Source organism: Natator depressus, chromosome 1, assembly GCF_965152275.1.
Source record: "Natator depressus isolate rNatDep1 chromosome 1, rNatDep2.hap1, whole genome shotgun sequence".
Lineage (NCBI taxonomy): Eukaryota > Metazoa > Chordata > Testudines > Cheloniidae > Natator > Natator depressus.
The window spans coordinates 261,905,399-261,919,698 of NC_134234.1; the positions used below are offsets into that span (position 1 = coordinate 261,905,399).

General features: G+C 41.1%; 1 protein-coding gene across 1 annotated transcript in view; it reads left to right on the plus strand.

Annotated features, from left to right (window-relative positions):
* Positions 1 to 14,300, plus strand: part of NUP205 (nucleoporin 205) — a 70,381-nt gene that overhangs the window by 7,168 nt on the left and 48,913 nt on the right. The window contains exons 5-8 of the mRNA XM_074941805.1: positions 842 to 1,001; positions 6,925 to 7,153; positions 10,113 to 10,277; positions 11,132 to 11,307. Of these exons, the coding sequence (XP_074797906.1) occupies positions 842 to 1,001; positions 6,925 to 7,153; positions 10,113 to 10,277; positions 11,132 to 11,307 (730 nt within the window). The remainder of the gene's footprint in view (positions 1 to 841; positions 1,002 to 6,924; positions 7,154 to 10,112; positions 10,278 to 11,131; positions 11,308 to 14,300) is intronic.

Consider the following 14,300-nt stretch of genomic DNA (forward strand, 5'->3'; position numbering starts at 1 on the left):
GAAGTGCTTGTGTCCACTACGCAGACTGAGTTCTCTGCCTTTGCAAGACTCCTAGCTCTTACAGTCTGGGAAGCAGAGAAATTTTAACTTATTTTTATTTAAATGCAAATTTTATTGTAGAAATTAATATGTGCATGTGAGGTACTCTTGGTGAAATACAAAACAAACACAGTATACAGTAGAAGCATACCTTGGCTGGTCGACTCCATGTATACTAACATAGTTTGTATTGAGTTGGGATATAGTGTAATCACAAATACCCTAGTGTAATAGGGATGATCAATTTATGGATAACTCACTGGAGTGGTGGGGCTATGGAAATTTGCCCAGTTGCAAGGATTGCTGAGGAAGAGAAGTCTGTAGAATGTGAATGTGGGCATTGTTACTTACAGTGAAGGTAATGGAGGAATTAGAAAGGTGCATGGCCCTGGGAAGCTGGAAAGGGGGCGCGCAGCCCTGGCTGCAGCCCCGCCAAGCCTGGGATGCTGCCGGGCAAGGGTGCACTGCCTCAGGAAACTGCAGGGCTGAGGCACACGGCCGTGGCTGCAGCCCCTGCCAAGCACAGGACGACGCGGGGCTGGGGCGCACATCCCCAGCAGAAGCCCCGGGGCTGGGGCTGCAGGGTCCTGGTTCCTACCAGCCCCAGTTGCAGGGCAGGGGCGCACAGTCCCGCCTCCTGAAGCGTAGACGTCATGGAGGTCCGGTGAAGTCACGGAATCCATGAGTGTTGTGACTTCCGTTGACTAAATCGTAGCCTTGTTCATCACATTTCTTCTACTGTGGTCAGGAATAGCATTATTTGTTGTTTCAGTTGTTAATACATTGTGTCTCTTCATTTTAGCACAGAGTTGGTGTCCATGACAACACGCTTTACAGATGAGCTGATGGAGCAGGGTTTGACTCAGAAGATCCTAACTCTGGTATCTCATATTAATGTGAACAGTGAGTTTGAGAAACTACAAAGGGAGCGAGGTCTGGGCAGTGAGAAACATCGCAAAGAGGTAAGAGAATCACTTCGGCAAATTACTGCAAAGATTAAAATGTAGTTATAATCCCCTGCAGAATATTTTGTTTTAAATTTGTGGGTCTTCTCTGAAATAAAATCTCATTGGCAGTTTGTTTATTTCTTTTTAAGTTGTACTCCGGTTTTAGATCATTTTCTCCTCATCTGCTACTTCTTCCACTTACTGATTGAGGGCAGGATCCAAGACATTCTGGAGATCAGCTGGTGAGCAGAGGCTGATCAACCAGACGGTTCCAGCTTTCAGGGTGGGACACTATATCAAATAAAAGAGAGGATTCAGTTTGAGGAAGCAGGAACTTGTGGCCGTAGTTGTGTTTGGATGGTGAGAAAAGAACCAATGAAGGCTGTATGCTGCAGCTTTCAGGAGTAAAAAACCAAGGAGTAAAAAAGCCAACATTCTGGCTTCTGATAGTAGTTGCAGACAGGAACTGCTGAGGTAAATCAAAATCTCTCTCTCAGCCTGCTGATCCACTGCTGATACTCTTGTCATCTCCTTCCCTTGCCTGTGATTCTAGCTTCTTTCCTTCCCTCATATCTGCTGGTGGGTTGTAGTGGCATCTTTCTCCCCTGTCTCCAAAATTACCGATGATGATTTTTATTTTCCTCCGCTCTGCTTCTTCATCCTTTGTCAGTGGATGAGATATTGTGAATAACTTGGCTTCCCCAGTTCAGGGGGTGGGTTTCTGCATGCTTGTCCTGCGTGAATTCCCCTACTCTTTACCAGAGCAGCCCCTCTCTACCTTCAGCAAAGTAGTAGAAGCAAGGACAACAGAAGAGCAAATTAAATATAAAGATATAGCATAAAATCTAGAACACAAAGTAATTTTTTTTTTTACTTTAAGCACTACAAATAAAAAAAAAAAGAGGGGGATTAAAAATGGAGAACTATATTTCAAAAACAAATAAAAGAGGACAAAATAGGGTCCAGTCATTTTAAGCATATTTTGTATATCCAGCTGTGTTAAATTTAATTTGGCAAGATATACCTCTAATAGTAAATATTGAAAAGTACTAGAAAATAGAGTGCTCATTTCTGCACCATTCAGAGTTCTTGTGCGTATAGCCACTGTCTGCAATGGGAAGTGGATCAGACCCAAACTTTAACATTACAATTTTTTTTCTGTGCTTACTGCTCGTAGTGACAGTCCTTCTGAAAAGTATAATAATATATGGTCTTGGCAGTTTGGGGACCTAAAGCAAGGAGCTAGTCTCTCATCTACTTTGATGTTACTCCAGGAATCATGTAAAGAACAATGATATTTACATTAAATGTTTTGTATGAATGTTAAACCAACATTAAAGCAGATTAGAAAATGTATTTCAGACCTTTGCTTCCTTCCATATGCAATTTTACAGATGATACTCCAGAATATTCTACATATTAATTAAAACTGATATTATACTCAACTATAATATGCATACATGCACAAATCCATTGGTATATTGAAAGATTATCTAATCAATGTTTCACTATTAATAAAAATACATGCACAATAAAAATGGGACATTGGCAGATGGTTAGTTTTCATATTTTACCAGTGAGCATGGTGAGCATGTGTCAAGTACAGTTTAGGAACTCTTAAAATACAGCCAAATGAAATCTGATTTTTACTGACTGACCCAAAGGCACCAAATCAGTGAAGTAGGGGGAATATTCCAGATTTGAACTCTCTGTCCCCTTTGGCTGACATACAAAAGCTGTTCAAATACACGATGGACTTTGGGGGAGTGGAGAAGGGGAAAGGAAGAGAATCTGTTACAGATAAAATGCATAAGAACATAAAGAATGGCCATACGGGGTCAGGCCAATGGTCCATCTAGCCCAGTATCCTGTCTTCCCACAGTGTCCAATGCCAGATGCTTCAGAGCAAACAAACAGAACAGGGAAATTATAGAGTGAGCGAGCCATCCTTTGTTGTCTAGTCTCAGCTTCTGGTAGTTGGAGATTTAGGGATACCCAGAGCGTGGGGTTGTGTCCTGGACCATCTTAGCTATTGCTGGACCTATCCTCTATGAACTTATATAATTTTTTTAACCTGGTTATACTTCTGCCCTTCACAACATCCCCTGGCAAGAAGTTCAACAGGTGGATTGCATTTTGTGAAACACTTCCTTATGTTTGTTTTAAACCTGCTGCCTATTAATTTTATTGGATGGCCCCCTGGTTCTTGTGTTATGTGAAGGAGTAAATAACACTTTCACTTTCTCCACATCAGTCATGATTTTATAGACCTCTATCATATCCCCTCTTAGTTACCTCTTTTCTAAGATGAACAGACCCAGTCTTTTTAATCTCTATTCATATGGAAGCTGTTCCATACACCTAATCATGTTTGTTGCCCTTCTCTGTACCTTTTCCAGTTATAATATATCTCTTTTAAGCTGGTGAAGACTGCTCGCAGCTCTGGTCAAGTTGTGGTGTACCATGTATTTATATACTGTCATGATATTTTTATGTCTTTTTATCTATCCCGTTCCTAATGGTTCCTATCATTCTGTTAGCTCTTTTTGACTGTTAGCTGCGCATTGAACAGATTTTTCAGAGAATTATCCGTGATGACTCCAAGATCTCTCTCTCTCTCTCTCTCGAGTGGTAACACCTAATTTAGACTCCATCGTTTTGTATTATTAGTTGGGATTATGTTTTCCAATGTGCATTACTTTGCATTTATCAGCATTGAATTTCATCTGCCATTTTGTTGACCAGTCACTCACTTTAGGGAGATTCTTTTGTAACTCTTCACAGTCAGCTTTGGACTTAACCATCTGGAGTAACTTTGTATTTTCTGTGTATTTTTGCCACCTCACTGTGTACCCCCTTTTTCGGATCACTTCTGAATAAGTTGAACAGCACTGGTTCCAGTAAAGATTCTTGGGGGATCCTCTGTTTAACTCTCTTCTTTGTGAAAATGGACCATTTATTCCTACCCTTTGTTTCCTATCTTTTAACCAGTTACTAAAGCATGAAAGGACCTTCCTTCTCATCCCATGACTGCTTTACTTTACTTAAGCCTTTGGTGGGGACTTTTGTCAAAGGCTTTTTGAAAAGTCCAAGTTCACTCTATCCACTGGATTACCCTTGTTCCCATGCTTGTTGACACCTTCAAAGAATTCTAATAGATTGATGAGGCATGATTTCCCTTCACAAAAGCCATGTTTGACTCTTCCCTAACATATTGTGTTCATCTATTTGTCTGATGATTCTGTTCTTTACTATAGTTTCAACTAATTTGCCTGGTGGTGAAATTAGGCTTACGGGCCTGCAATTGCTAGAATTGCCTCTGGAGCCTTTTAAAAAAAAAAAAAAAATCAGTGTGACATTAGCTGTCTTCCAGTCATTTGGTACAGAGCTGATGTACGTGATACGTTACACACCAGTTATTAGTAATTTTGTATTTGAGTACCTTCAGAACTCTGGGTGAATACCACCTGGTCCTGGTGACTTACTACTGTTTAATTTATCACTTTGTTCCAAAACCACCTCTGTTGACACCTCAATCTGAGACTGTTCCTCAGACTTGTCGGCTAAAAAGAATGGCTCGGGTGTGGAAAATTCCCTTAAATTCTCTGCAATGGAAAGAATTCATTTATCTTCTCCACAACAGCCTTGAGTGCTTCTTTAGCGTCTTGATTGTCCAGTGGCCGGGGATTTTTTTTTTTTTGTGGAAGGCTAGTTGCTCTTCAAATTCTTTTTTGGCCTGCTTAATTATATTTTTACACTTGATTTGCCAGAGTTTACACTCTTTTCTATTTTCCTCAGTAGGATTTTATCACTTTGTTCTTACTTTTGGTGGAACTTTCAGGAAAAACAAACAAACTGATCCCTGTTGGAGAGCAAGTATATCAAATTTCAGTCTAACAAATACATTTTTGGAAAATAATAAATTGAAAATCATGCCTTTAGCATGGAAATGCTTGGGCAACCTTTATATAGACCATGCTGTTTGCTCCATTTATAATATGTTAAAAAATTGATTTATGATAAATAGCAACCATTTTACATATGTTAATCTGTGAACAATCTTATTTATGAGTTTTTAGTGTTAGGATAACAAGGACAAGTGCAGAGTCCTGCACTTAGGACGGAAGAATCCCATGCACTGCTATAGACTAGGGACCAAATGGCGAGGCAGCAGTTCTGCAGAAAAGGAACTAGGGGTTACAGTGGACAAGAGGCTGGATATGAGTCAACAGTGTACCATTGTTGCCAAGAAGGCCAATGGCATTTTGGGCTGTATAAGTAGGGGCATTGCCAGCAGATCGAGGGACGTGATCGTTCCCCTCTATTCGACATTGGTGAGGCCTCATCTGGAGTACTGGGTCCAGTTTTGGGCCCCACACTACAAGAAGGATGTGGAGAAATTGGAGAGAGTCCAGCGAAGGGCAACAAAAATTATTAGGGGACTGGAACATATGAGTTATGAGGAGAGGCTGAGGGAACTGGGATTGTTTAGTCTATGGAAGAGAAGAATGAGGGGGGATTTGATAGCTGCTTTCAACTACCTGAAAGGGGGTTCCAAAGAGGATGGATCTAGACTCTTCTCAGTGATAGCAGATGACCGAATGAGGAGTAATGGTCTCAAGTTGCAGTGGGGGAGGTTTAGGTTGGATATTAGGAAAAACTTTTTCACTAGGAGGGTGGTGAAACACTGGAATGCGTTACCTAGGGAGGTGGTGGAATCTCCTTCCTTAGAAGTTTTTAAGGTCAGGCTTGACAAAGCCCTGGCTGGGATGATTTAGTTGGGGATTGGTCCTGCTTTGAGCAGGGGGTTGGACTAAATGACCTCCTGAGGTCCCTTCCAACCCTGATATTCTATGATTCTATAAATTAAAGCATTGGCTTTGTGAGAGGAGTCCTTTTAGTTTGAGATCTTACCAAGGCTTTGAATATTAATATAGGTTTAGAACATGCTAAGAAAATGCCTGTGTGTGTTAGAAAGAAAAAATGGGTTTACACATCTTGTTCCGTACATTAATGGAGACTCAGAAAAAGTACACCGCTTCAGACTCTCAGGGTTGTCTATATGTAGGGCCTTATTCATGGACCAATTCATGATTGTGAAAAATGTGTCATGGATCGTGGAATCTGATCTTCCTTGTGAAATCTGGTGCCCAGCCAAGGGCTCCTACCCTACACAGGGTTCCAGCTGCGAGTCCTGGCCAGGGATTTGAAGGGACCAGACTTCCTCTTCCCCTGCAAGGGCCACTTCTGGGGTGGGTCAGACCCACCTTTGGGATCAGCCCCAGCTGCAGGAAGCTCCCCAGTGCCAGCTGTCATCTCCCCTCGTGGGGAGGCGGTGGCGCCAGCTGTTAACTCCCTACATAAGCGGGAGACTGCTGGGAAAACCGGACATACGGCAAAAAAACCCAAACAAACCCACCCCCATATTCTACTACTCTCACTTCTGCGCTGCTGCTGGTGGTGATAGCTTTAGTGCCTCTGTCAGTGGCAGGGCAGAAGTAAGGGTGGCAATCCCATGACCCCCCTACAATAGCCTTGCGACCCTCCCATCCTGTCCACATTTTGGATCGGGACCCCCATGGTTACAACACTGAAGTTTCAGATGTAAAGATCCGAAAACATGAAGTTAACTAATTTTAAGCCCTCCTGATCATGAAATTGACCAAAATGGACCGTGAATTCAGTAAGATCCTAGCCATATGCATGTGTAAATCCCATTCATGTTAATGGCGATGGCATGTATATATCAAGCCAAGAATAAATCCTAATTGATTCAATCATGTTTTAAAGAAGAGCAGATTCACAAGTTCATTTGGGATTCCAAATAAACTTGTGTAATTGGTCCTAGTTATATTGACTGACTGAGCAAGACAAGCTTGAACAATTTGAAAATAATTGTATGAAAATAACTGTAAAATTTTTTTTTTGTTTTAACTAGGTTTCTGACCTTATCAAAGAGTGCCGACAGTCATTGGCTGAAAGCCTGTTTGTCTGGACCTGCCAGTCTCCACTGAGCAGGGATGATACTTTAATCCTTATTAGTTATCTGGAGAAAGTGACAGTTGAAGCTGATGGCTTATTGGACTGTGTGAATTTGTCCCTCCTCATGGCTCTTCTTTACTGCTTTGATGTCAGTTTTCTAGAACAGAGCACAGAGGATCGAGAAGGTAATGGTAGAGTTTTCTTAAGTTGTACCTTACTATTCCACAAAATGTATTAGCTTTAATTGTTACTATCATTAACATTTTAATCATTATTTACTACAGTTAGGCATCATACTTGGGTGGGGTATACATTTTAAGTAGAAAATTTCTTGATACAGTGAAAATACTTCACTGGGGTAAAGGTTGACTTGAAACCTACTTATAGTGATGTACTTGATACTAGATGAAAAAGACGGAGTTCAGTGGGTAATAGAGGAAGGACCTGGTCTGAGTATGGGACTAGAGTTTTAATCCTGAATATTCTTGAGTTGTAATCCTGAATTTTTACACTGATTTCCTTTGTGGCTTTGGGTAAGTCAATTCAATTATTTATGGCTCAATTTCCTCATGTAAAATGGGGCTGAGAATACCCTGGCAGGGATGTTGCAGTTTAATTCATTCATGTTGAAAGAGTTTTGAGGATGAACAATTATAATGTTCTAAGATTCATTATGCTGTTTACATTTATACCTTGAGATAGACACACACACACACACACACACACACACACAATGGTGCAGTTACAGTTGACTCACAACTTTTCTGACTTGTTCATGTAAATTCTCACCTCTAACAGTGCAGTAAAGTAACTTTATGGAATTTCTCTCCTTTTTTAAATAAGGGAGGAGCAAGTGAGTAAGTAATTGCACATTAATGTATTTATTTCAATGTGCAATGGGACAGTCCTTTTTTTTTAAGCTGGGGAAGATGCGAGATTCTGTTTCCCTTTTATATTGATGGAGTCTGACATATATAACTTTCAGAGTTTGTTGCAAGGCCTATTGATTTAATACAGGCTTCTGCTTGAGGAAGGGATATTGACAGAGTCAAGTTTTGGTTTTTGGAAGGGAGTCATTTAGGTTGACTTTGGAGGTGGTAGCGGTCTTGTTTCGTAGCTTTTGTACTTGCATCCAGAGAATGATGGCTGCTTTTTTTTATTACATAGAGAAAGAAATAGTATAAAATGTAGGTTGAGTCATAAAACTTTTAAATGAATGCATATTGTACAGTAACTCCTCACGTAAAGTCATCCCGGTCAACGTTGTTTCATTGTTATGTTGCTGATCAATGAGAGAACATGCTCGTTTAAAGTTGTGCAGTGTTCCCTTATAACATTGTTTGGCAGCTGCCTGCTTTGTCCACTGCTTGCAGAAAGAGCAACCCGTGGGGGCTTGGAACCAGGATGGACCGGCAGCCCCCCTATCAGCTCCCCTAAGTTCCTGTGTGGCAGCCGCCCAGCAGGCTATCAATTGCTGGGCAGTTCAGCTGTCCCTCCCCCCAAGGCTGTGTGCTGCTCCTGCCCTCTGCTTTGGAGCTGCTCCTGGGAGCCTCCTGCTTGCTGTGCAGGGGTGGGGAAGGGGTGCTAATGTCAGGGAATCCCCCAGCCCCCTGCTCCTTTACCCTATCTCCACAGAGCAGGGGTCGGGACATGACAGGGCTCAGGACAGAGGGAGCTTGCAGGCAGCAGCTGCTGTCTCAACTTGCTGATCTACTTAAAAAGACAGAGTACTTAGAGCAGGGGTGGGGAAACTTTTTGGCCTGAAAGCCATGTTGGGTTTCCAAAATTGTATGGAGGGCCGGTTAGGGGAGGCTGTGCCTCCCAAAACAGCCAGGCGTGGCCCGGCTCCTGCCCCATCCGACTCTCCTTGCTTCTCTCCCCCTGACGGCCCCCCTGGGACTCCTGCCCCATCCAGCCCTCCCTGTCCCCTGACCGCCCGCAGAACCCCTGTCCCTGACTGCCCCCCGCCGCACCATCCAACCCCCTGCCCCCGTCCTTCCTGACTGCCCGCCCCGGGGACCCCTGGCCCATTCAACCACCCTTTCTCCCTGACCACCCCCGGAATCCCTGCTCCTGACTGCCCTCCACCGCTCCATCCAACCCCCCCCCCCATTCCTGACTGCCCGCCCTGAGCCCCTGACCCCATTCAACCCCCTCTGCAGCTGTGTGGCCTGGCAAGAGCTCGCAGCCCCGCCGCCCAGAGCATTGCACCAGCGGCGCAGTGAGCTGAGGCTGCAGGGGAGGGGCTGTGGGCTAGCCTCCCGGGCCAGGAACTCAGGGGCCGGGCAGGAGGGTCCCGCAGGCCGGATGTGGCCCGTGGGCCGTAGTTTGCCCACCTCTGACTTAGTGTGGTCAGCGTACTTAAAGGGGCAATGCACCTGCCTCTCTCTCTCACTCACACAGTGTGTGTCTCTGTCTCTCTCTGCCATGCTGTCTCCCCTCCCTCCATTCATGCTGCCTTGTAGAGTATGAGGCTACATTAACAACAATGTGTTAGCCCTTGAGGGCTCAGCCGAGTGCTAGTTCATCATTTAGCAGTAAGGCATTCCCTGGGAAATATCTCACCCTCTGACTCCACTACCTCAACCAAGCTTCACAATCATCATTGCTGTGTACGGTATTAAATTGTTTAAAACTTATACTGTGTGTGTGTGTGTGTGTGTGTACACACACACACACACACACACACACACACACACAGAGTGTGTGTGTGTGTATATATATATATATACATACATATATATATATATATATACACATACACAGAAAGAGAGAGAGTGTCTTTTGTCTGATGAAAAAGTTTCCCTGGAACCTAACTCCTCCCCATTTACGTTAATTCTGATGGGGAAAATTGGATTTGCTTAACATCGTTTCACTTAAAGTAGCATTTTTCAGGAACATAACTACAACCTTAAGTGAGGAGTTACTGTATACTGTTTGGGCTTCAGACTACTTGAAAGAATCAACTGATCAGTTTAAAGAGATAGAAAAAGTGACAATTATTGTAATAGCTAATTGGAGAAGTAAGCTACATTTGTTCTCCAAGGCTGTACATTTCAGGAATTGTTCATATTTTTTTTTAATGGAAATGAGAATTTAGTGTTTCACTTTTTTATATAATGATGAGTCACTTTGTTTTTCCAGATTTGATGCACCAGCTGCCTCTGTTAACCGAGAGACAGTACATAGCAACAATCCACACTCGCCTTCAAGATTCTCAACCATGGAAACTACCAGGGCTGCAAGCTACTGTTAGATTAGCATGGGCACTAGCATTGCGAGGAATATCCCAGCTGTCTGATGTGACAGGTAAATGAATCCGAAGTGAAAATGCTATAGCTAAGTCTTCAGGGCCCCTTAATACTACAAGTCAGAGCAGCTGTTACTTCTTGGGGGAACAGTAACTGCCCTCTATCACAGAACTGTGCAACTGATAACTTGTATTTGAGAGTTCGACTGAGAATTATATTAGTCTGAAATATACACAGGATTAGAAATACTTACTGTTTCATGATACAAACTCCATAATATCCCTTCATTTCAATAGCAAATTAATATTGTGCTGAAAAAATGCGTAAAATTTCATTTAATGCTAGTTGGTGCCCTATGCTGGTAACTCTACCATTAAAAAACAAAAATAGATTCCAATTTGTTATAGCCTTTATGAGTTAAAGGCAGCTCCATTGTAGCTGGATATTGTAAAACACATTGTCTGCTGAAAGGATATTTGAGAACATTGGATAGTTTTCTTCCAAAAGATGTGGACTTCTGAAGTGCTGTAGTGGATCAGAATTAGATCAGTTTCAGAATATCCTTTCTGTGAAGTTAAATCAGAGTTAAACGTCACAGTTCTAACGGTCTTAAAGGAATAGTTTTTGATTGTTATAAATAATAGGGGCCTACAGCCCTGCATAACTGGATTTGGTCTCACTTATTCAGAGGACTAAGTGGATTATGCACATCTTTCCTCTTTGATCAGAGTTCAAGTACTGGCTGTCCCACTGTATTGGCATAACTTTTACAGACCACTGTTCTTTTGAACATCCAAAAGACTTAGGTAGTATACGTTTATGTTCATTTGCAAGTAAGCCAGGAACTTTGAAACATTGGTAAGTGAGATAATTGCATTCTTTCTTCCTCTTCCCCTTCTTTATTCTTTCTAGCTCTTGCAGAATTCACTGAGGCCGATGAGGCAATGGCAGAGCTAGCAATTTCTGATGATGTCTTCCTGTTCCTTACTGAATCTGTGGTGGGGTCTGAAAACTTCTACCAGGAAGAATTTTACATCCGCAAAATTCATAACCTTATCACAGACTTTCTTGCGCTCATGCCGATGAAAGTAAGTTGTTATGCATGTGGACTAGCAGTTGATGAGAATTTTGGATGTATAATCCAAATGTCATGTACAGGAGCAGATAGCAATTTTGGATAATATGGAGATCCAGATAAGGCATCTATCACCATGGTCTTGAAGTGCTAGGATTCAGAAAACTGCCAATTAATTATGTATTTGATTTATGGAATTAATACAGTTTTCAATTTAGTTTCCAAATAACGATGCTCTAAAAATCAAAGTTTACATGAGTATAGTGAAATTTTAAAAGCAAACTGTTCATTTGGTAGTACTTATAATTTTTAATAAATGCCATTTTTTTCTATAGCGACATAGTATCGCAGCTGAAGTTATTTGTGAATGGGAAAAGATCAGTAATCCCACCGTACTGTGTCAGTGCTTTTTAATTTTTTGCCAGGAATAGACTTTTGCATATGTGTATGGGGGGGGGTGCTATCTTTCCTTGCAGCAGAATACTTTTCCTATGGATATAACAATTTGATTTACCAGGAATTGAAACACTTGTGCTGCAAAGCAAAAATAAAAAAGATGTGTTCGTAGCAATGTGAGCTATTTCATTTGTGCAAGAACTTGTATCCATGCATTGAAAGCAAGAGATCTGGGAAAGTGTAGTGTCTTTTTTTAATAATTGGTGAAAGCTTTATTTTGTGTTTGTTGTGTCGAGCAGTTCTGTGTCCATTTGAGTTGCCAGATAATGACTGTGTAGTCATAATTTTTAATTCTTTTTTATGTGCATACCTTTAAAGGATCTCTTTGTTCATTTTAGGCTGGCATGAGAATGTCTGGGGAAAAAATCATTCCTTCAGTTTTAAGAATCTTTTTGAGTGCACATATAAACATATTTGTAGACTGCTTAAATTCTCATTTATTTAAAATTCTTTGTTTATTATGATGATTGCTGAATTGATTTAAAAGCTTTTCTGAATTCACAGCAGGTACAACAGTGGCAATGTCCATGCAAGTATCCTGTGTACACAGCCTCACTAGTGTGCCTCCGTCCACTTCTGTAGGGACCACACACAAACACCTAGAGGGGAGTAACATGCTGTAACAGGCTTTGGCCTTTCTGCTAAAGCTGCGAACAAAGGTGGTTTGTTTGTCTGATGCAGACATATCCCTTAGGAAATAGGCTCATTTCATGTAATCATTGAATAGTCACAGTATAGTAATGTCTTTCCATTAGCTGCAGCCCTGGACTGTATTAAAGCGATGACCTAGAGGTGCAAAGGAATTCTATTTAGGAACAGAATATTGCCATATAGGATCAGAACAGTGGTCTGTCCATCTGTTCGGGTATCCTATTTCTGTCGGTGGCCAGTAACAGTTGCTTCAGAGGAAAAAACCTTGCAGCAGACAGAATTCTTGCTTGTGAAAGAATCCTTTCCAATCCATATTAGGTAATAGTTGGATTATGGAATTTATATGCCTTATTACATTATAGAACTTTGAATGTTTTTATTATCCACATAAATGCTTAATCTTTTTTTTTTTTTTTTTTTTTTTTTTAAATCCTACTAAGCTCTTTTTCTCAATGATATATTTTGGCAGAAACTTCTGCAGGTTAATTATGTTTTGGGCCAGTGCACTGACAACAGTGGTAGTCACTTGTGAGGTACTTTGTCAAAGACTTTTTGAAATTCAAAAAAATTATGTCAGCTGGTTTTCTTTTATCCAATAATTTGTTGACACATTCAGAGAATTCTAGTAGATTAGAGAGGCACAATTTTTCATTACAGAAGATATACTTTTTTCTTTCCCCCCTGTCATATTGCATTCATTCTAGCCATTTTAACACTTTAATTATAGCAAACAATTTTACTGATATTGAAGCAGTGCTGACTGGCATGTAATTCCCTAGGTCACCCCAGAACTCTTCAAAAAGATAAAGAAGACATTTGCTACCATTCAGTATAGTAGCTGATTTCTTGAGGAATTTAGTTCTTCTCAATTCTGTTCATACAAGGCACTATCCTATAATGCTAGCTCTGTTTTCTCTCTCTACACTCCACATACACAGGCATATTCGTATAATTAACTTAAATTTTTGATTTTGGTACAGAAGTTCATTTAATCTATCTAGAGGATGTAGCTTTGGGGCCTGATCCAGATCACACTGAAGTCAATGGAAATATTCCCATTGACTTGGATCAGGCTCTTGTTGCAGATGAGAAGAGCCTTGAGAGAAACAAAGTGGTTAAATATTTCTCTCGATTTATCAGCTCCGCGAATTAGTGGTGGTTCTTCAAGTATTTGTCCACATGGATCCCACTCTTGGTACACATGGTCTCCATGCACACAAGATGGAATTCTTTTGACCAGCAGTGTCTGTCTGGAATCATGCCTGAACCTTGTGCCCCTTCACCTGAGGGCATAATGGACAGGGCAGATCCAACCATCCCTCACTTTCTTCACCAATACAGAATTGTAGAGCAGTGGCTCTTAACCTTTCCAGATCACTGTATTCCTTTCAGAAGTCTGATTTGTCTTGTGTACCGCCAAGTTTCATTTCACTTAAAAACTACTTGCTTACAAAATCAGACATAAAAAATATAAAAGTTCCACAGCACACTATTACTGACAGATTGCTGACTTTCTCATTTTTACCATATAATTGTAAAATAAATCAATTGGAATATAAATATTTCAGAGTATAGTATATAGAGCAGCATAAACAAGTTATTGTGTGTAATATAAAATTTTAGTTTGTACTGACTTTGCTAGTTCTTTTTATGTAGCCTTTTGTAAAACTTGGCAAATATCTAGACGACTTGATGCACCTCCTGGAAGACCTCTGCGTACCCCCAGGTTGAGAACCCCTGTCCTAGAGGAGAAAGACTCCATAGTAGCAGGGAAGGAGGGATCCATGTGGACATAACATTGTGGTTATCATATTATTGGTTATCAGACATTTGATTTATACCTTGAACTGCTGAGAATTTCTTCCTACTATTGGCTGATATGGTAACAATTTAAACAGA